The sequence below is a fragment of the Elephas maximus genome, chromosome X, assembly GCF_024166365.1.
Source record: "Elephas maximus indicus isolate mEleMax1 chromosome X, mEleMax1 primary haplotype, whole genome shotgun sequence".
Classification (NCBI taxonomy): Eukaryota; Metazoa; Chordata; class Mammalia; order Proboscidea; family Elephantidae; genus Elephas; species Elephas maximus.
In genome coordinates, this window is record NC_064846.1 from 162,836,258 (window position 1) to 162,859,250 (window position 22,993).

Below are 22,993 nucleotides of genomic sequence, written 5' to 3' on the forward strand. Positions count from 1 at the left end.
CATCCTTATGCTTGAGCCCATTGTTGCAGCCATTGTGTCAATCCATCTTGTTGAGGGTCTTCCTCTTTTCTGCTGATCCTGTGCTTTAGCAAGCATGATGTCCTTCTTCAGGGACTGATCCCTTCTGACAACATGTTCATAGTATGTAAGACACAGTCTCGCCATCCTTGCTGCTAAGGAGCATTCTGGTTGTACTTCTTCCAAGACAATATTCTGCACCAACACCACAATTCAAAGGCATCAATTCTTCAGTCTTCCTTATTCATTGTCCAGCTTTCACATGCATAAGATACGATGGAAATACCATGGCTTGGGTCAGGCGCACTTTAGTCTTCAAGGTGACGTCTTGCTTTTCAACACTTTAAAGAGGTCCTTTGCAGCAGATTTGCCCAATGCAATGCGTCTTTTGATTTCTTGACTGCTGCTTCCACGGGCATTGATCGTGGATCCAAGTCAAATTAAATCCTTAGCAATTTCAATCGATGTTTATGCCTTTTATTTTTGACAATTTCCAATTTTCCTAGATTCAGACTTCACACATTCCAGGTTTTGATTATTAATGGATGTTTGCAGCTGTTTCTTCTCATTTTGAGTTGTGTCACATCAGCAAGTGAAGGTCCTGAGAGGTTTACTCCATCCACGTCATTAAGGTTGACTCTACTTTGAGGAGGCAGCTCTTCCCCAGTTGTCTTTTGAGTGCCTTCCAACCTCAGGGGCTCATCTTCTGACACTATATCAGACAATGTTCCACTACTATTCATAAGGTTTTCACTGGCTAATTCTTTTCAGAAGCAGACTGCCAGGTCCTTCTTCCTAGTGTGTCTTAGTCTGGAAGCTCAGCTGAAACCTGCCCTTCATGGGTGACCCTGCTAGTATCTGAATAGTGCTGGCATAGCTTCCAGCACCACAGCAACATGCACGTCCCCACAGTACGACAAACTGACAGACCCATGGGGGCCTCCCAATATAGTTATATTTTAATTTTGTTGATTTAATTATCCTTTTTACATTAGCAAGTAGCCCTGTGGTGCAGTGGTTAAGTGCTTGCTGCTAAGCAAATGGTCAGTGGTTTGAACCCACCAGCTTCTCCAAGGGAAAAAGATGTGGCAGTCTGCTTCCTTAAAGATTACAGCCTTTGAAGCCCTGTGGGACAGTTCTACTCTGTCCTACAGGGTCGTTATGAGTTGGAATGGACTCGCCAGCAATGCGTTCATTTTTTATTTTACATTATTATCTTCATGAGAATATTATTCATATCCTAGTCATAGTGTCCTGTGAATACATTACTTTTTTGTTCAACTTTATGTTTTGTCTGAGTTAATAATTGCTTTTTTTTGGTTTGTTTTTAAAAATTAATTTGTGGTGAAAATATAACAAGAAGTTTGCCATTTTTACCTGTTTTTGAGTGTAGAAGTTAGTGGCATTAATTACAATCACTACATTGTGCTACCGTTATCTCTATCCATTTCCAGAAGTTTCCAAAGAGAGAAACTGGTAGCAGATATCTTGCTTTGAAATTGTGATTTTCTTACTCGGGAAACCAAATATTTACTTCAAAGAAATCACTGACCAAAATGAATCCCCCCTTCTTTCAAGGGAAATTGCAAATCCTTTCTTTCCCGTTGGAAGCCAGGCTTACTAAATTTGAATTTCAAAAGGCATGGCTGGGTGGGGGTTCTGAGACCGTCCGGTGAACTGCTATCCCTTGATCTCCGTAAAACGGGAGGGCAGGGTTCCACCAATCCTGTTAAGATTAGCCAATGGTTGATCGTCTGTATTTCTCCCTCCTCTTCTCTTTATATGCCCCATTGTACCTTGCTTCTTAGAGCCATTTGCTTTTTCTAGAATCAAAACGGGCTGCCTATATGCATATAGAATAAGTGCTCAGAATAAATTTTGGTGAGTGTTTATTATTTTTAACAAAGCTTTTCATCCCCCCAACAGAAACTCAGGCCCTCTTCAGCAATAACTCCCATCCCCTCCTCCTCTTAACCCCTGGTAACCACTAATGAACTTCGGTCTATATGGGGCGTCCGCCGAGACTTCCCCCCGCTCCGCCACGGCTGTCCGTGTCCCCGCCCCCCCGCCGCAGCCCCACACACACAGCCCACCAAGCCACGCTTCTAACTGCGGTTTGGTCAAACCAGCTGCGGCCCTAACCCTGGTGTCAGTTTGGTGCGAGAATCCTGCGCATGCCCGAACCAGGATTTTGGCGCATGTGCAGGACGTGGAGCACTGTGTCCTCAATCTGTCCTTGGACCGGAGCATCACCGACTTGGTTCTACACCCGGACCTCCAAATGAGGACATGGGAAGGCTAAGAGCAGAGAGTTCTGGGCACCAAACCCAACCCCCAGATGCCACTGGGGATAAACTCCCCAACCCCCTCAGACAGTGAGCACGTGGTCTTTGGGCTCCTGAGCCCCCTGTTGCTCCTTGTCTGTGCAAACAATAAATTTCCACTTTCTGTTTCCCTTGCAGCTGGTGGTGTGGCTTCTGTCTTATTTCAGTCAGCTAATAGGACAGGACAAGAACCCTCCTGCGGCTACAGATTTTGGCAACTCTGCCAGGACTTGCAGACTCTGGAACCTGAGCAGTGAGTATCCACACCCCCGCAACCCCTTAAGGTGTGCCCTGACCTATTTGGTCGGTAAGAAGTTTCGAGTGGCCACCGTGATCCCTGCCCCAGGTCGAAGGTTCGCTGAGTCCCCACGTCAGCTCAAAAACAGAAACTGGAAACTGGATGGGAAAGATCTCTGAATTAAGGTAAGTGGGCAGGACCAGGTTGTTCCACTGGTCATCTGAGGGGGGCTACAGTCCCCCAGGGGAGGTGGGCAAAGGAGAGGGTGGCAACAGCACAGTCCTAAGACCGGACCCCAAGGATTGTAAAATGAGAGAAGTGGGGGTCGTGGCCCCTGTGACCCATCAGCCTAGCTGGGGTCCCTTGCCGCATCTGAAACCAAGGGTATCAGGTTGCCCCGCCATTGGTGATGATTGGAGAGGTTGAGGCAGGACTAAAACATGTCAAGGCCTGAGCTGTAAGGAGGGATGGAAGCCCTGCTAAGATTGTCCTCGTCACTCCAGAGGTCACCCTGCCATCAGCCACGATCTTTCTTTGGGAACACTCTCCTTTCTCTTTCCCTTTCTCTCTCTCTACCTCTGCTCTCTGATAGCAGAAAATGGGCAACTTAGTTTTTCGTCGTTGATTTTGGTTAAGCTCAGGTTTTGGTTCTGTTTATGGTTTGGGTTCAGGGGATGTCCTTTTTGTATTGGTGTTCTTTGTCTGTCTTTCTGGTGGACGCTCTTCTAGGTTTGGGGGGACGTCTTTTTGTTTGAGTACAACTGGAACCAGTGTTCTTTGTTTGTTTGTCTTCGTGCAAGTGTATAGGAGTAAGAACATGGATAACACTAGAAGTATTCCGGAGTGTTCACCCTTAGGGTGTACTTTAAAGAAGTGGGATAAATTCGGCTGTGATCCTAGGGAAAAAGAAAAAGTCCACTGCAACCCTTTCGACCCCAGCGATGCATGCAGCTCCCCTTCTGGACCTGTGCCAGGAGGGAAGGAACAAAGAATCAAACAGGAAGGGCCGTCCAAGTGTCCTGGGGATCTTCCCTTGCTGTTGCCCTATACGGGGGTTGTGTGGCGGGGGGAGACAACACTCCATCAAGGGACTAATGTGGCCCAGGGTGCTGCAGAGCCAAGAGGGAGGGCCAGCTTCCAGCCAGTATCCCCTCTGCCAAACAGCTCCAGTGGCAGATGGGGGCCTGGTTCAGGTTCAGGTTCCCTTTAGTACAGTGGACCTGATTAACTGGAAGAAAAATACTTCAGGGTGTCAAGAGAAGCCAAAGAAAATGTATGAGCTGTTTTCTGCCATCTTAAACTCTTTTGATCCCACATGGGCAGACTGTCAATCTCTCTTAAGCACCTTTCTCTCCCTGGAAGAGAGGCAGATGGTCGTAGACAAGGCCTGAGAAGAAACCCAGAGGTGACATGACGCTCAGCCAACCGGAGATGCAGTTGATGACATCTTCCCCCTCCAAGACCCTCACTGGGAACACAGTCACACCGGCAGAGTACGGGTAGGCTCGCCCCGTATCGGGACTAGTGGGCCTTAAATGTAGAGTGCCTAGGCTCTTAAATTGGAATGAGGTATGTAAAATTAAACAGCATAAAGATGAGAATCCTTCGGCTTTTCTTCAAAGGATTTATAGAGCCTTTAGACGATATAGAAGCCCTGGTGGCGTAGTGGTTAAGTGCTACGGCTGTTAACCAAGAGGTCGGCAGTTCGAATCCACCAGGCGCTCCTTGGAAACTCTATGGAGCAGTTCTACGCTGTCTAGTAGGGTCACTATGAGTCGGAATTGACTCGACGGCAGTGAGTTTGGTTTTTTTTTTTTTTTGGTTTTAGACAATATACTGATCAGGATCCAGAGGACCCAGCAAATGCTCAAATGGTCAATAGTATTCTTATAAGACAATGTGCCCCAGACATTGGGGAAAAACTCTGTAAGGTAGAGTGGGGGAGTAACTATGAGTATCAGACACCTAGTTGGGATGGCATTCAAGGCCTATAATAACAGGTAAGACAAAGGCAGAAAACGCCAGGTTACCTTACCGCCAACAGCAGTACAGAATGGGCCCCCTGACAGGAGAAGATCTGCGGGCCCTAGCAGGGCCAGACCCCGAGCCCTGCTGGAAAATAAACAGTGTGTATACTTTAAGCAGGAGGGCCACTGGAAAAGAGACCGTCCCAAGAGAAAGAGTGAATACCAAGCAATTCAACACCAGGCCTCTCTGGTTGATGATAATCCCAGCATGTTGGCCCAATCTGTTGTCGCTCCACATTCGGCCACCCCTCTCCTCACTTCACCTCTGGGAGACTCCATCCACCAGGACTGTGTCCAGGCAGTGGGCCTGATCCATGCCAGCCACCCAGGCTCACAAGATCGATCTCTAGGGAACGCTGGTTTAGAAATCTTCACAGGCGAGAGTAGCTTCGTTGAGGGTGGCCAGCAGAGAGTGGGCTATGCGGTTGTCAGCCGCACCGAGGTCCTTGAGGCAAACGCTCTCCCAGACGGAGCCTTGGCCCAAAAAGTCGAACTGATTGCGATACTCCAGGCCTTGTGGCTGGCCAAGTCCAAGCGAGTGACCATTTATACAGGTTCTGAGTACGTGCTGTCAGTTTTACACGTACACGGGGCTTTATGGAAGCAGGGGGAGCTTCTGAATTGGGCCAGGAAAGAAATCAGACATGGCCAACAGATTTTACAACTCATTGAGGCGGTGTCACTCCCCGCCGCTCTGGCTGTGGAACACTGCAAAGGACATCAACAGGAAGATACAGGAGTGGCCCAGGGCCACCAAAGGGCCAACTTAGAGGCCAACCGGGTGGCGAGAACCATGACCCCAGTAGTAGTGGCTGATTCTAGCTTGCCGCAAGTTACAGAAGACCTGTATATGGGCCATTCATGATAATTGCAGAAATAGGGGCCAGACAGGGGAGAAAGAGCTAATGAGACTTGGATGGGTAAAAGGGTAGAAAGCAGGAAGAATGAAGAGAAAACAGAAAGTGAAAAAAAGAAAAGGCATAGAAGAAAAGAAGTAGAATAGCTAGAGAAGGAAAAACAGGGAGAAAGGAAGAAAGAATAAAGAAGTGAAAGAAAGGTGAGAAGGAAGTAAGAAGGTACGGGAAAAAAAGGGAGGGATGGCTCCAGACTGGACTGTCCTGGGTTTCCTGGAAAAACCTAAAAGTAAATATATTGATTTATTCTGCTACTGGATCAGATTTTAGAGTCTTGTGAGCAGTTGGCTCTGTACCACCTGTCACTCTGAATGGTCTCTCTCAGTATTAAAGACCACTATTTGCAAAAAAAAAAAAAAGACGTAACAAGATCTTCTCAGCAGCGTCTGAGGGGACTAAGCACCAAGGATATGTCCCAGAAGAAGATTGCAGGAAAACGGTAAACTAGACTATTGAAGCCCACCAGGCCAAATCTTGCAAGAAGACCTGATTAACATGGGTTAAGGCCCTTCCCTCGGCTCTGTTCAGGACTAGGGTTGCACCTTGAACTAAACTTAAGGTAAACCTTTTGAGCTTATGTATGGGCGTCTGCTCCTCTGTAACTTGTGGGAAGGCTTCCATTACTCTGAGTCCTGAGAATACGTTGGAGGCCAGAAAGGGAGCATGGATCCATCACTCTCGCATAGGGCCAGCTCGTACTCACCATACCGACCAACAAACCCTGCGGAACAGTAAGAATTGGCAGGACAGTAATAATTGAGAAACTCAGGCTCCAGAGGATTGAAAGTGGTAGACAATTGTGCCAGTTGATTGTCATCCCCTGGCAATTGTGCAGGTTGTTATTCATGACTCTGTTCAAGCTTACTACCTATATGTGGCCTTATATCCTGCTTGTTTATCTCCTATGTCTCTCTGGAGGGAAAGCAGGACCCCCAGAATGGCAGGATAATTATCTCATAAACACCTTAAACGCTCTCCACTTAAAAGATCACTGGGTCTGCTTCACCCCCCCACCCCCACCAGTTCAACCAGGGCCCAACTTCACAGGATATCTGGGTTATAGTAAAGGCAACAATTCCGAATTTAACATGGTGTCTTCCACTTGTAAGATCCTTGGCGATGGTCATCCTGCTGCTTGTATTTGGGCCTTGTTTGTTTAACGTTTTAGTAAATTTTGTGTCTTCCAGAAGGTCTACCTGAAGGTGATGCTGTGATGGGGATATCACCCCATCTCCCCTGACCAGGTTGCAGCTAGAGCCCAGTTCTGTGCCAGCGCCCCTAGCCAGCAGGAAGAAGCTATAGAAGATGAGGCCTTTCACCCTAACCCCTTTTAAGATTAAAAGGAACCTGTCAGAGGGGGATTGAAGCCTCCACCGAGACTTCCCCCTGCTCCGCCGAAGCTTCTAACTGTGGTTTGGCCTGACCACACTGCGACCGTAACCACAGTTTGAATTTGGTGCCAGAATCCCACTCATGCGCAAGCCAGAATTTTGTGCGTGCCAGGACCTGGAGAGCTGTGTCCTCAATCTGTCCTCGGACCAGAACTTCACCGACATGATTCAACATCCAGACCTCCAAATGTGGACATGGGAGGGCTAAGGGTGGAGAGTTCTGGGCACCAAACCCAACCGCCAGACACCATTGGAACTAAAAAGCTCCCCAACCCCCTCAGACAGGGAGCATGTGGTCTTTGGGCCGCTAGGCCCCACGTTGCTCTTTGTTCGCCCAAACAATAAATTTCCACTTTGTTTCCCTTGGAGCTGGTGGTGTGGCATCCATCTTATTTCGATCGCCTAATAGGACAGGACAAGAACCCTTGTGTGGTTACATCTATGCATGTGCAGGAATTTCTGAAAACATAGACAAAAATAGTGAAAAAGGTCATAATTTCAACCACCAGACAATTACCAGTAACATTTTGGTGTAAGCCTTCCAGTCTTTTTTTTTTTTTTTTTGATGTGCATACATGTCCAACAAACACAACACATGCATTTTCACAAGACACGGTGTAATTACATTCAATACATTTTTGTAACTTGCCTTTTGTTTTTCATCTGACATATTGTGAACCCTGGAGCCCTGGCGGCGAAGTGGTTAAGAGCTCAGGCTGGTAACCAAAAGGTCGGCAGTTGGAATCCGCCAGCAGCTCCTTGGAAACCCTTTGGGGCAGTTCTACTCTGTCCTATAGGGTCACTATGTGTTGGAATCGACTCAGTGCACACAACAACAATTCTGGCTCTACTCCTGCCTTACGGAGCAATCCCGTCTCAGTGCATCAGAATCACTGGTGGTGTAGTGGTTAAGTGCTACGGCTGCTAACCAAAGGGTCGGCAGTTTGAATCCGCCAGGTGCTCCTTGGAAACTCTGTGGGGCAGTTCTACTCTATCCTATAGGGTTACTATGAGTCAGAATCAACTCGACGGCACTGCGTTTGGTTTTTTGGGTTTATTGTGAACCTTCTTTCATGTCAAATACAGAACCCCGACATGATTTTTGTAAGAGGTCAACAAAATCCTTTAGCCTAAAGAAATCACACTCCGAGCCTTGATGAACCCAACAGATCCAATCAGTTTCCCAGGTAGAACGAAGACTGGGTTTTTCCCCTGCCAAGAAGGCTGTAGCTTTGCCAGGAGTTACAGAGTGAAGTTCAAGGGCGATGACTCATGTTCTCATTTGCATAATCAGTGTGCTGGGAACAATAGATATTCAAGTTAAAAGCTTTATGGTTTCTTTTAAAACCATGCTTTTATCTCAAAGAATGAGATTTTTCTTTACGCAGTTGACTGAAAGAGCTGCAGCAGGTATTTAAATTGGGATTCATTTCCACCCTCAGTGTACTAGGAGTAGCAGTTACCTGGCAGCTGTCAGTCCAAGCGTGGTGGCATATTCTGGTTTTCCTTCATATCGCATAAATCTTTCGCCTTTTACTAAAGATTTCCGTGGAGGGGAACAGATTTGAGTCTTAAACCAATTTTTTGGGGGTCCTGTTTATTCAGGGCTTGTATTGGTATATATAATATTAGACCTTCTCTTTGTTTTTTCTTGTTTATGTAGTATGTAAGTTTTTTGGCATTCATTTTTTTTGTTTAATTTTTTTTTAAATAACTTTTATTAAGCTTCAAGTGAACGTTTACAAATCCAATCAGTCTGTCACATATAAGTTTACATACATCTCACTCCCTACTCCCACTTGCTCTCCCCCTCTTGAGTCAGCCCTTTCAGTCTTTTCTTTCTTGACAATTTTGCCAGCTTCCCTCTCTCTCTATCCTCCCATCCCCCCTCCAGACAAGAGTTGCCAACACAATCTCAAGTGTCCACCTGATATAATTAGCTCACTCTTCATCAGCGTCTCTCTCCCACCCGCTGACCAGTCCCTTTCATGTCTGATGAGTTGTCTTCGGGGATGGTTCCTGTCCTGTGTCAACTGAAGGTCTGGGGAGCATGGCCGCCGGGATTCCTCCAGTCTCAGTCAGACCATTAAGTTTGGTCTTTTTATGAGAATTTGGGGTCTGTATCCCACTGATCTCCTGCTCCCTCAGGGGTCCTCTGCTGTGCTCCCTGTCAGGGCAGTCATCGATTGTGGCCGGGCACCAACTAGTTCTTCTGGTCTCAGGATGATGTAGGTCTCTGGTTCATGTGGCCCTTTCTGTCTCTTGGGCTCTTAGTTGTCGTGTGGCCTTGGTGTTCTTCATTTTCCTTTGTTCCAGGTGGGTTGAGACCAATTGCTGCATCTTAGATGGCCGTTTGTTAGCATTTAAGACCCCAGACGCCACATTTCAAAGTGGGATGCAGAATGATTTCATAATAGAATTATTTTGCCAATTGACTTAGAAGTCCCCGCAAACCGTGTTCCCCAGACCCCCGCACTTGCTCCGCTGTGTTTAATTTTTTTATGTGGTTTTGTTTCACCTGTATTTGAAGTCTGTGTAAGCAGTTATTCTATTCTTTTGGGTTTTTTTCCCCCCACAATATTGTGAGATTACTACGTGTAATTGTTGTTTCTTCGTGTTCTTTGCTGTTCACTAGGGTGTCACGTTGTAGTTCTAGTTCCATTCTACTGTTGATGGACAGTTGGGTTGGGTGCAGTTTGAGGACACTCAGAAAAACAAAAACAAACCAAACCAAACCCACTGCCATTGAGTCTATTCCAACTCATAGCAACCCCATAGGACAGAGTAGAACTGCCCCATAGGGTCTCCAAAGAACGGCTGATGGATTCAAACTCTCGCCCTTTTCGTTAGCAGCCGAGCTCTTAATCACTGCACCACCAGGGCTCCTTGAGGCCACTAGGACAATGCTGTTATGAACGTTTTTGCACATCAACCAGTGCACATGTCATAGGATAGACTATTTATCTTTCACTTTACCAAGCAATGCTAATTTTGTTTTTCATAAGTGGTTATGCCATTTTATACTCCCTAGGACAGGAATTGCTGGTGAAAGAAAAGTGTATATTCAACTTTTCATTTAAGTAATGCCAATTTTTTGCTTTTTTCCTGAGCGACTGTATGTGTATATACTGTACACCAGTATATTGACCTTCCAGTTGTATCACATGCTCACAGACTCTTAGTATTTTCAGACTTAAATTACACCCTGCTGGGGTAGTGGTTAGGAGCTACAGCTGCTAACTAAAAGGGTGGCAGTTTGAATCCACCAGGCGCTCCTTGAAAACTCCATGGGGCAGTTCTACTCTGTCCTATAGGGTCACTATGAGTCGGAATCAACTCTACGGCAACAGGTTTCGTTTTTTAACAACACAAGCAAAGGTTAAAATAGAAATTAGTAAAAGGGCTAGAGCAAAAACAATTCTTAATACCTCTATAGCACTTATTTTTATGATAGTTATTTACCGGTCTTTGTTTCGTCTCTTGAATAGCCACTTAAGTCTTTCAACTGGTTCATATATTTAAAAAGGCAAAAGTGGGAAGCAGACAAGCTTGCTGCTAGAGTTATGTCTTTTCAAGTCTTAGGAATATTACAGGGTATAAAATGGGCAAAACCATTGAAAGCTTCACGTTTTCACAAATTGGCTATAAACCATGATCTTATATTTTAAATTATCTTTCTTAATGACCATTGGTACAGGTTTCAGTAACTGACAGTCAGGAGGGTCTTCATTGGTCCAACCAATTTTCTATTCACTAAATGTTAGAAAAAAAAAAAAGGAAAGTCTTTTGTGTTCTGGCTTATGTGAGAGGTTCCCTAAAAGATATTTTTCTGTCTTAAAAGATAATTTCTAAGATTGTCCCATCTATTGTCTTTATCTCAGGGCTCAGTTGATGTGTCCTTGTGAGTCCTTGTGAGCTGGAGCTGGGTCACATTCTCAATGTTCCAATATTCTTTCTTAAATCATTCTCTCCTTTTGATGAGAGATTGGAGACAACACATTGATGATCAATACCTGGACTTAATCGAGTTCCTGGGTGGCGGCCATTGCAGGATCTTTAAACTCATGGTGCTGGTTTTCCACCAGATACCATCTGGTTCTTCACCAGGATCTTAAGTAAGAAAAAAGTTTTCATCAATTGCAGACTCAATGTACATCAACATTTTAGCCTGAGGCTTTTTGTTTGCCTTTTAAGTATGTAAGACAATAAAGGATAAATTTTATTATGCCTAATACTATCAGGACTATCTCTTGCAGTAGTGATCCAGTTCATGTACTTATTCTTGATGGTAACCAACCCTATAAATCTGGTGTTTGTAAGGGTGTTACAGTGTGTAACCAAGTAGCTTGCTGGCCAATTCTGTGAGTTCTACTTCTGTGTTATGTGTCTAAATGCAACAAGAGGTATTTGTTACAGCACAGATTACACCCTTTTTAGGGGATAAAAAAATCTCAAGTCTATTTCGTTATCTCATGTCACCTCGGGTTAATGAGGTCAGAGATCGCGGTTGTGTTTTCATCCCAGTAGCAACTTTGTCTGTTACTTGTCCCATAGTGACTGATAAATTTCTTAAAGATTTCTCTAATTCAACTATATCATAAATAGGAATTAAATCTACCAACCACACCCTGAGTGTTGGAACAATAGACTTTCTTCTGACTCTTGTTTTTCAATGGGTAACAATTTAACATTCCCTTTCTTATATTTACTAGCATCATTACTATGAATATCTAAAGGCAATGTTAAGGTTCTCAAAGTGCATTGTCCCACGCATCTGTCAGGACTCTAAACAAGAGATTACTCACGTAAATTCACTGTCAGTTTGAAAAGGATCATCTAAATTGGTTTAGTTTAATCTATCACACACAAAAAACATATCTATAAAGCACACAAAGTTTGTCTAGAGAAAACAGACGGTGTAGAAAAATTTACATGTGACAAACAAGTTTCTATTAAAGAATACATGATTAGCAAGATAATACAGGATGGACTTCACCTGTTGGAGGTTTCCAGTTAATTTGCTTTAAACATACTAAGTGTTCTTCCCAAGTGCAAGCTGTCCCTCCTTGGTTTACCTATTAACAGTCAGGGTCACTTTTTTAGAAGCAGAAGTGAAACTCGAGAGAATGGAGTCTGAGTCATGAGGTCAATTTCCTCTGAGAGCTTGGTTTCTTTAAGATACATAATTCTTTGTATAGCAAGAGGGTGAGAGTTTGATTACAAACATTAGACAAGTATTTCATACAACATTGTCCTGAGGACTGATTAAACTGATTACTGATTTACACTAAACATAATTCCCAGTCAGTTTCTCAAAACAGACTGAATTCTTCAAAAAAAAGCACAAAGTCCAGAGCAAAATGGTCTTGCTAGTTTATCTGGACTACTGTTCGACTCAAAGTGGCTTCAGGAATCAGTTTTTTTCTCAAAGCTCAAGGTTCAAAAGGACACACACCCAAAAGCGATGGCCTATGTAGGTCGCCCCAACCTCCATGAAAGCCAGGAATCTGGATTCCAGGAGAATTACATACAACTCTCTCATGGTTCCCTTCTTTGGATCATGACCTCGTTATAGAATCTTTGATCAAAAAATGCTTGATAAACGGTAATTTGGCACTATCTGGTTTTTAAGATCCCAGGCACCATACAGCAAATCAGGAGGCAGAATAGAAATACTAACAATACTATTCGGCCAGTTGTCTGACATAACCGGTGAAACCATGACTCTAAGGGCTTTGAATCAAGGAAACAAATTTCATGAGGTGTTCGTTTATGCATAAGCAGCATCAGTAACTGATTTTCATGTGCCTCAGAAGCAGCTATATTTTGCAAAACCTCAGCTTGTATATTAATATAAATATAGCAACAATTATCTATTAAGGCACAAAACTGTTCCGAAAGAACTAATAGGAAATCTAATGCTATTTTAATTTGTAAAATCATAGGTCAAATTTCAGACACTTCTCTGGTTATGATATTTACAACTTTGTTAAATTTATCAACAGGAACTTCTAATTCAAGAGTTATAATATTTAAACCCACTAGTTAGATTTTTTTTTTAGTTTAGTTAGATAATTTAGGAGAAAGGAGTATGACCCTAATACTCCCCAGCATGTTTTCTCTTTTTCAAAATGGGCGACTGAGAGGTGGACATAACTAAAGCCTTGATAAACCTGTAAGTTCTCTTTTTTCTGTCTGCCCCCTCTTTCACATACCTCTGTTAATGACTTTGTTCTTTGTTTTAAACTGATGCAAATAACTTTTTTTTGTTGTAAGTCTGTCTACCCATGACTTACAACCCTCCACATGGAGATTAGAGCCCAGGTGTCTGATATGCATGCCCTTAGCCCCCCCCCCAAAAAAAAGTCCTGTTACTGTTCTGCAGTGAAAAACTCTTCCCACCATCTGTAGGCTACAAAGATACTTCTAACCCCTATAAAACCCCACACAAGCTCTAATGCAAAATCACTCCACAGAGACAACCTGTGCCCCTGCGGGGTCCCAGATGATGTACACATCTGTTAAACAAACCTTTTCACTCTTTCTGACTTGGAGTACATTTCATTGTCTCCACTGTTCCAGGGCACCGACCCTAATCAGGCAGCAGGAAGAAAATGGTTTTTTGTATCTAGATAGTAGGATCTTAAAGCATTTCTTATTTCTAGAAAGAAAGACTTTAAAACATCAGCAAAATTCTCACATAAAACCCATAGTATGTTTTCGATTACTCAGTCTTATTTTTTTTTTTATGTAGTTAATTTCTGTTCCAAGTGATTCTGGATTGACTGCAGTCTGTGAACCCATCAACTTCTGCATAGGAGTTCTGGAAATCTTGACTGAGCCTAGTCACAGTCCTTTTCATAAGTCCAGTATAGTCCATCTTTTTTTTGTTGAGATATTCTGGTCAAATGTTTTCAGAAAATCAGCAAAGTAAAAACTTATCTGCAGATGACAATACTTAGTATGGCCATGATTAATTTATAAACATAACTCTTCATAGTGAAAGACCTGATAGAAATTAATTACAAGCATAACATAAAGGCCAAATAAAATCAGTTAAAAAAACTTTAGATAAAAGTATTTGTAAATATAACCATTAACCGTATTTTTAAAGAGCTTCAGATGTAATATATAATAATCTTGAGACTTAATACCATTGATTTAGGAAATAATATTGGAATCATTATTCCTTGTCCTTGAGCAGAGAGAATGTGACCCAGCTGGAGCTGGGCTCACAAGAGCTCACAAGGACTCACAAGGACACATCAACTGGGCTCTGAGATAAAGACAATAGATAGAATAATCTTGGAAAATATCTTTTAGGGAACCTTTCACAGAAGCCAGAACACAGAAGACTTTCCACTCTTATCTTTTTCAATTAACATTTAGTGAATAGAAATTTGCTGGACCAATGAAGACCCTCCTGACTATACTCTTACTGAAACCTGTACCAACGATTGTTAAGAAAGACAATTCAAAATGTAGGATCACGGTTTCTAGCCAATCTGTGAAAAGGTGAAGCTTTCAGTGGTTTTGCCCATTTGTAATGTTAATGCATACTGATGACTCTGTAACCTCGTCCATTTTCCCCTTCTTGTTTATTCTATAACATTCTCTGGACTCCGGCAGACATGGCTCTGGCAGCATGTTTGTCCATTTTCTCTGAACTGAGGAAGCCATGAGTGTGGCAGCATGCTTGTCCACTTCTCAACTTTTGTCTTTTTGAATATATGCCGAATAAAACTTTCTTTTTGCTTTACTGAACTTTGTGATGTTTTTTCCCCCCAGAACACCATATAGACAGGATATATTAAGAATATACCAGGATTATCAAGTCTCTAAATACCTGAATAGTAATAAAAATAACTTCATAGGGAAATTCATAGTATGTGAATTCTCTAATCAAACCATTGGCTTTAATGATGCTAGATTTAAAAAAAAAAATTGCAACCAAGTTAGCAATAAAGAAATAATAATAAAATTAATGACATAATATTATGTGTTTGCTGTCTAACATTAGGCAAAAACACAAGAGGAAATACTAACATATACATTTTAACCCAAAGAGAAAGAATCAGGCACTTCTCATGATTTAACTTGTCGGGAGTTTATCATAAGTTACCAAGAAACAATACTTTAGTTATTTAACTAAAAATGTTAAAGTAAAAACCTTAGTTTTTTTTTTTCCCTAAAGCCATGTGGCTTGGTTTCTGACTCAGGAATCTTATTGTAATGACAGACTGAACCTTAGTCTTTGAAGCAGATTACACAGAGAAGAGATTAACTCTTTAACTCAGTAATCAAAGAAAATTTTGTTATTTTAACAGCAAGAAACCTAATTCTTTGTTTTATACGCTATTTGACATTAAAGCTCTTAAAAATCGCACAGATTAAACCATTAAACTTTAGTCAGACAGATAAAACTTTTGACAATTATCAAGTAAATTTCTTTTTTTCAATAAACCTCTTAAACATTCTTTGTTATATATCTCTTATAGTACCTCCCTTTAAATGGCAAAAATGAACTCACTCATTAGCAGACCCAAATATACACATATATATTTTTCTTTTTGGCTTCTTAAAGTTCTCTAACAATAGAGAGAACTTGTTTATAGTTCTTTTTTATGATTGGGATCCACCCAATTTCTGATAACTATAATAAAACAGCAATTTTCTTTATCTTTTGTCTTAAAAGGGTCTCCACCTAGTTGAAAAGAGTCTTCAAAAGGTTCTCTGGAGAACCCCTGAGGGAGCAGGAGAACAGTGGGATGCAGACCCCAAATTCTCATAAAAAGACCAGACTTAATGGTTTGACTGAGACTAGAAGAATCCCGGTGGCCATGGTCCCCAAACCTTCTGTTGGCCCAGGACAGGAACCATTCCTGAAGACAACGCATCAGACATGGATTGGACTGGACAATGGGTAGGAGAGAGATGCTGATGAGGAGTGAGCTACTTGTATCAGGTGGACACTTGAGACTATGTTGGCATCTCCCGTCTAGAAGGGAGATGGGAGAGGGGAGATGGGAGGGTAGAGGGGGTTAACCCCAACCCAGTGCCATCAAGTTGATTCCGACTCATAGCGACCCTATAGGACCGAGTAGAACTGCCCCATAGAGTTTCCAAGGAGCGCCTGGCAGATTTGAACTGCCGACCCTTTGCTTAGTAGCCGTAGCAGAGAGGGGGTTAGAAACTGACAAAACGGTCACAGTCACGAAAGGAGAGACTGGGAGGAGGGAGCGGGCTGACTCATTAGGGGGAGAGTAAGTGGGAGTATGTAGTAAGGCGTATATAAGTTTATATGTGAGAGACTGACTTGGTTTGTAAACTTTCACTTAAAGCACAATAAAAATTATTTTTTTTTAAAAAAAGCTTCTCTGGAGCTATAGGACCCTGGAGAATAGGGACTGGGGGCTGAGAAGGCCTGATCTTGCCCCACCCTACCTACCTTTTAACTGATGGTGGAAGACAAGATCAGGCCATTCTAATTCATTTACATATGTTTAAGTTGACCTAGACATTTTTGAAAGGCAAAAGATAACTTTCCCTTTTACTGTTCTGAAACTGTTATTTTTACTTTAAGACAAAATTATCCTTTTTGGTTGTTGTTGTTGCTTGGTATTTTGTACACTCTCACTTTTAATGTCTTTTTTTCTTTACACCAGCTGCACTGGTCTCTTTTTAAAGGGGTGTGGGGCCTTCTTGGCTCCTGTGGCATTGGTCTCCCTCCTTTTCTTTGTTTTCTTGGGGGATGGCCTTTAAGCCTACAAGGCAGCAGTTAGGAAGACTGCCTGGCATTTTTGGTCTTCAACTTTTCTTTCTTTAATTGATTGTAAGAAAAGAATTGCCGATGTTTAAGAATGCACCCTAGGGGTGAATCCCCTGGTACGTTCTCTTGATTTCTCATTCTGTCCAATTAACTGTTCCCAAGAACCTAGCTTTTTATTTTTATAGGTAGTTGATACCACCAGCTTCTTCTTTTAGTCCAGCAGGAATTTATTTGTCTCTCCTGCTCTAGCTAAGAGTTTTCTCAGCTCTGGGAGAGAACCTTTTTAAAATCTTAACACTCTGCCGGGAGTGTTCTCTGTATTGTGATTCAAATCCCAGTCTAGACTGGAAATCCATTCACCTTCTGCATTTCTTTTTTCAGCCCAATCAATAAATTCTCAGGAGTCTCTATAAGTATGTTCTAATTCAGCCTGAATTATTTTTCCCACCAATTAATTTCTATGCATCATACATAAATTACACATAAGACACAGACAGAGGCGATGGAGATAATCTTGCAGTCTCAACCTCCCAGCCAGCCAGCCAGCCTCAACCTCCCAGACAGCCCCGGCCACACATAAGATTCAATCATAAGACGAACAGACAAACAGAGTGCTTGGACCAGACAAGCCAGAAAGGAGAGGGGGAACGAGGATGATCTTAGCGAGGTCTAACATATTACTAGGAATGTCTGAATCTCAACTTCAATCCTCCAGATAACTCCTATCCCCAGTACCAGACGGAGGGGCTTCAATCTCCCAATCTAAACAGATAGAGAAGTCTACATCCACTCCCCAGAACCAGGGTGCACCAACCAGAGACAGACAACATCCAGACACACAAAACCGATGGCCGCCACACACTCATGTACCTCCAAATTCTAGAGTCATTAAGAGTCCCTCCTTGCAGTCCTACTCATGGGGACAGTCATCTAAGGCACCACTGGCCTTAGAAACCAATGGCCCAGGTCCAGTTCCAGAAGCTACACTGGCTGGCTCTACCCACCCAGCCCCCGTGTACAACAGGGAGAGAGTCATGGACTCACCTCAGGATCCTAGTCAAGTCTTGACTTCACCCATCTCTTTGGCACGGTTGGGCACCAGTGGTGCTGCAGCAAGCCTGGGTCCAGGGACAGCCTCCTGGGACAAACTGAGTCCCCAGCAGCTGCTTGGTGGAAGAACTGTTGATCGGGCCCAGGCCCCACCACAGGGCCACCGTGCCTCAAAAGGCTAGAAATCCCTGTACGGGCCACCAAATTGTTACCACAATTTCGCAAGTTAGAGCTGCCTGCCACAAACAGCCAATTCTTGAAACAGGGGTGAGGTGGGTGGCAAGAGCTTTATTAAGATATATACTGGTATATGGAGACAGAGGGGAATGATCTCCTCCTAAAGCTATCTCCAGGAACTGCAGGCCAGCTAGGGTTTTAAAGGGAAAAGGGGCCATAGGTTTTAGGAACTTGTAGAATGTGCATTCCCTGTTTGGTTTCGGTGGTCCTATTTCAAACATGTTGATCTTTTCTTGCCATTATCCCATCAGCTCAAGGGGTGGCTGGCGCCATCCTTCATCCTGTTTGACAGGCTTAGATTGATATCACTTGTTTTCCAGGGTCCTAGGGGAAACAGTAGTTAACATTTAACTTTTAGAGGAGTTAACAGAGACAGGCTAGGGAAAGGAAAAATGGCGCAGGTTCTGTTCGAGATATGGCTGAACACAGTGGTGGTCTCATACCATATTTGTACTTTTGTGATTGACTTATTTCACTCAGCATAATGCCCTCCAGGTTCCTCCATGTTATGAAATGTTTTACAGATTCATCATTGTTCTTTATCGATGTGTAGTATTCCATTGTGTGGGGGGAATATACCATCATTTATCCTTTCATCCATTGATGGGCACCTTGGTTGCTTCCATCTTTTTGCTATCGTAAACAGTGCTGCAATGAACATGGGTGTGCATATATATCTGTTCGTGTAAAGACTCTTATTTCTCTAGGATATATTTCAAGGAGTGGGCAGTGTATAGCGTCGCTGTGATTTGGAAACAACTTGAGGGCACCTAACAACACAACTTGGGGTGGGGAACCTCCCACAATAGCCTTAGAGTAGAGGCCTACTGACTGTAGGTTAGAATGACCTTTTATTATTTATTATGAACCCACTGAATTTGAGTAGAAGTGTATAGTTAAATGTGTTCTTACAATTCAACATCATCTCAAGGCAGTTTTACTTCTAACAGTGGGGGCCTACATACCACATCACTTGGAAACATTTACAGGTCCTCTTTTACCAGAATAGAATCTTTATTTAGGAAAAACCATTACAATTTGTACCTTGCCACTAAAAGTGATGTGTATTAGCTAGAACAGAGTGTAATGTAGTTTTTCATTTTGGAAGTAAATTGGGATACAGTGATATTGATTAAATGCTGTTTAAAAAATCCATTTAATAACTGAAATCCTAAATGGTTTCACTTAAACAAATCCCTTAGTGTGAAGAGCAGATATTTTGATGATCTGAAATATATAACTGCATAAGATTAAAGCTTCATGACTATATATGTCATGTCATGACTTGTTAATTTCCTCTCTAAGCACCATCTTTTTTTTCTGATACTGTAACATGTATTTTGGAAACCCTGGTGGCATAGTGGTTAAGAGCTACAGCTGCTAATTAAAGGGTTAGCAGTTCAAATCCACCAGGCGCTCCTTGGAAACTCTATGGGGCAGTTCTAACCTGTCCTATAGGGTCACTATGAGGCAGAATTGACTCAACAGCAATGGGTTTGGTTTTTTTGGGTTTTAACATGTACTTTGTAATTTAATTTCTTCATATCAGTGTAAGCTGTGGAAGTAATCATCCATTAAAAGGGCCCATCCTTCTTACAATAAAACTGATTATAAACCATATCAAAAATTCCACCACTTATATTTTTAAAAACGTAAACTTTTTTTTTTTTTTTGCTAAAATTAAATGCATCTAGTTTTCATAACTGAAAAATCTGTACTTAAAAATTGGGGGAAAAAATTTAATACCAGAAAGTGACCATATCAAATTAAGTTATAGAAGCACATTCGGATCCCCAGCTCTTATACCAAAAACAATCAAGGAGGTAAATCAAACAGCACAAATTGGACGTGATCTTGTGTTTTCTTTCGTTGCCGGTTGCTGTCAATTCCGACTCAGAGTGACCCCATAGGACAGAATAGAACTGTCCCATACGGTTTTAACAATTTTTACTCTGAAAAATTATCCTGGTTATAATAATAGGGCATCTTAAATCACTGAGTCCGAGTACCACTTTTGAGTATAAGGAGAGTCTGACAGTGTAACTGAGTTTGCTGTAGTGGAGTAAAACCTTTGGCTCAATTGGCAGCACCAGCCAGCCAGAGACTTACCTGGTTATTACAAAGCCGCTGTCACCACAAATATTATTTTGGTTGACTTCATGGGTGTGAGCACTGCAAACACGGGGACCACCACTGCAGCCAGCATCAGACTTCAAGTCCTATCAGCTGATGCAGCTCAAGCACCTAAGTGAAAGCTGGTGGTTGTCAAAGAACCTCCTAGAAGCAGCCTCTGTAGTTATTTTCCTTTGAAAAGTACAGTATCAGAAATGTCTGGATTAGTACGCTTATTCATCTCTCCCTGGAAGCTTGCTTCTTAATTGTGGTAGGGCAGCAAGGGGGAGTCAGCAGTAGGTGACAACTGCCATACCAGAGGAGACACCTGTAACACCGACTAGCAGGACACTGTTATCCAAGGACATTCAGCGGAACGGTAAGCAGCAGAAAGCACCAGAACGTCAGCTGCCCTGAAGGCATTTGTGTATTAGTGCAGCGCTTCTTAAAACTGAAGTGTCCACTCCAGTCCCAGGGGGTCTTGTTAATAGGCAGACTGATCCAGCAGGTCTGGGGCCAGCCCGAGACTCTGCATTTCTAAGCAGCTCCCAGGTTGCTGCTGCTGCTGGTTCCCGGGCCACACTCTGAGTAGCAACGTAGAACACCCATCGTGTGATGAAATATGTTCAGTCTCACTTTATGAGGCTTGTTATGTTTTTAGGCTTAGTATATCTTGTTGGCTAACCCCCAGCCGTGTACTAAATACTTAGAAAGTTTCCACCCAACATGGCTGCAAATTCTCTTGACCTTCAATAAAGGAATCACTCTTCAGTTACCTGTGTAATTTACTAAAGCAGAACATTTTACTCCTTGATTCCATGAAAATACAGCATTATTATATTCTGATGGTCTGTAGAAAATCTTAGCTTATCCTTTCATTTTCATGGGGGAATGTGCAATTAGGTTATTTTTAAATGCAGTGCATGTCCTGTAAAATTGTTAGTAACGACCACACTGCATTTCAGTGGTTATTTTAGGCTTGTTCCTTTCTCTGAAACCTTTGCTTTTTTTGTGTGTTCCTTCAACATTCATCGGTAAGGATTTCAGTGCACATACTCAGAGCCAGGCCCATCATGTTCTGATCTGTTTGCGTCCAGGAATTGTAGCTACTTACGCACATTTAACAGGTCTCTTTTCATCCAGGAAATCCTATGAAAACAACTTTTCCTGTCAATGGGAGTATTTCAGAAGTTGCCAGCTACCATGATCTCTGAACCCAAACTCAGTAACGGACAACTGTAGTACTGCAAGGGGGAGCGTGTGGTCACGGGGTCCGTGGTTTCAGAGAAGACGAGTATATTACTAGAACCCAAGTGATGCGAGCTGAGAAAGTCAGGCTTACTTCCGTGTGTGTATCCCAAACTCTGAATGGAAGAGCAATGCTTGGCCCTGGGCCCAGTTCTCTTGTTGACTACATCTTGGCCCAGAGGACACGGACTCATTTTTATGGGGCCAAGAATATGCATATGTACATTTTGCTTACAAAGCAATTTTTGAATTCTGTTCTCCTTTATGAAATAAAAGGCTCCCTGAGAAATAAGAAAGGCTCTAGAAGCAAATGCTTCAGAAGTTTTCTGACATTAAGCACCTTGTTCTTATAAAATAACCATATTCTAGGAATACGTGCTTGCTGGTGTAGCAAAATACAAGTAGGATTCATCAATAAAGTCCCATCGGTTGCACTCAGAAGAACACGCTCTTAATAGACTGACAGTTTAATTAAGATAAACAAAGCTAAAACATTTATACGTAGTGATGATTTAAACAAGAGACGCTGAAGCGGACAGACTTCTGAAGGTCCTTAATACAAAAAGGATCAAAGGCCCTGCTTTCTACAAAAATCACGACATGAACTTTAAGAGAACATTATTAAATGTGGTATAGTTAAAAAAAAAAAAAAAAGGAAAACCCCAAAGAAAAACAAATGTTTTTGCACAGTATTTCTTAATGTCAAATTGTGATGTTTAGACCGTTAAAACTGTTGTAATTATTTTATCCTTTGGCTGCCACACGGAATTTTAGAAAATATCCATCGAGAAAATAATTTTGCAAGTACTTCCTCTGAAGTTCTTTGGTGTAATTTGGTCATTCTCATAGTCATCAATTCATGTATTAAGTCAGCATGTTAACGAACATGTATCAAAGAAATCACAATGAGTACAAATGTTTACAAAACCATGATTAAAGGATAAATTAAGTTATATTTTTTGACTCATAGAAAACAGAGCTCTAATATTTTCACTTTTGTTTCTGTGACAAAGATATCCATATTGACTACAAGGACATGTGTAACTAGTTTTATATTAAAGAAATATTACATTAAACATCCCTTTTCAATTATTAGGATAACTGTTCTAGATAGATTTTTTTAAGTAGAAGAAGCAAGTTTCAGCTTGAAAAAAGGATAATGCTGGCTGAAGCAATTCTGAATTTCAATCAAGTTATATTCTTCTCTGTCTTCTGGTTCAGTAAATCTGGACACCTAGGATGTTAGGGATTATTTGTTTATTTCAGCAAACAGCTAATTTTCCTCTTGAAGCATTTTCTCTATTTCCTTATCCCAGTTTTCATCTCGTTTCTCTGATTCTGCCACCACTTCATATTCTTGAAGTTCCTGTTGTAGCTCTTTTTCCCAATCTGCAGAATCATCTGGAAAAAACCAAATGAGAAGGCAAAGATTCTTTCTGAACTCATAATGCTGGTCTTAACACTTCAGTCAACTTTAACGACGTACGTCAGCCCTAGCTGTGATTGTTCATGTATCAGACCTCATCACCATGTAGCCTCAGAAAAGTGGAACCAGTTTTAACAATGACCAAAGAGAAATTCATTGTTAGTGTAGCAGCAAAGGTATTATATGTCATCAGTAAATTTTGGGTGTGATTTTGCCTTATCTAGGCTTCGGCTTTTCCT

The 22,993-nt window shown here is 42.1% G+C and overlaps 2 protein-coding genes and 1 non-coding gene across 7 annotated transcripts in view; 2 read left to right on the forward strand and 1 right to left on the reverse strand.

Annotated features, from left to right (window-relative positions):
- Positions 1–2,244: 2,244 nt before the first annotated feature.
- Positions 2,245–7,272, forward strand: LOC126069728 (uncharacterized). Of its 5 annotated transcripts, none has more exons than XR_007516021.1 (4): positions 2,245–2,595; positions 2,689–2,765; positions 3,943–4,079; positions 6,709–7,272. XR_007516021.1 is itself a non-coding variant. In XM_049873396.1 (2 exons), the coding sequence occupies exon 2, from the start codon at positions 4,816–4,818 to the stop codon at positions 5,470–5,472; it is 657 nt and encodes a 218-aa protein (XP_049729353.1). In that variant the 5' UTR covers positions 2,245–2,595; positions 3,943–4,815; the 3' UTR covers positions 5,473–7,272. The 5 variants fall into 5 exon arrangements, 1 of the variants encoding a protein (XP_049729353.1); XR_007516022.1 differs by having other exon boundaries at positions 2,245–2,393; positions 2,481–2,595; positions 3,943–7,272; XR_007516020.1 differs by having other exon boundaries at positions 3,943–7,272.
- Positions 7,273–8,404: 1,132 nt separating this feature from the next.
- On the forward strand, positions 8,405–8,521 carry LOC126069779 (U5 spliceosomal RNA). The gene has a single exon (XR_007516050.1). It is a non-coding gene; the product is annotated as a U5 spliceosomal RNA (small nuclear RNA).
- Positions 8,522–21,754: 13,233 nt separating this feature from the next.
- Positions 21,755–22,993, reverse strand: part of SYAP1 (synapse associated protein 1) — a 28,338-nt gene continuing 27,099 nt past the window's right edge. The window contains exon 9 of the mRNA XM_049873389.1: positions 21,755–22,729. Within this exon, the coding sequence (XP_049729346.1) occupies positions 22,602–22,729 (128 nt within the window). The 3' untranslated portion in view covers positions 21,755–22,601. The remainder of the gene's footprint in view (positions 22,730–22,993) is intronic.

Excerpts from the sequence above, each read along its gene's own strand:
- LOC126069728 (XM_049873396.1), top strand. The coding sequence starts at position 4,816 with ATGTTGGCCCAATCTGTTGTCGCTCCACATTCGGCCACCCCTCTCCTC.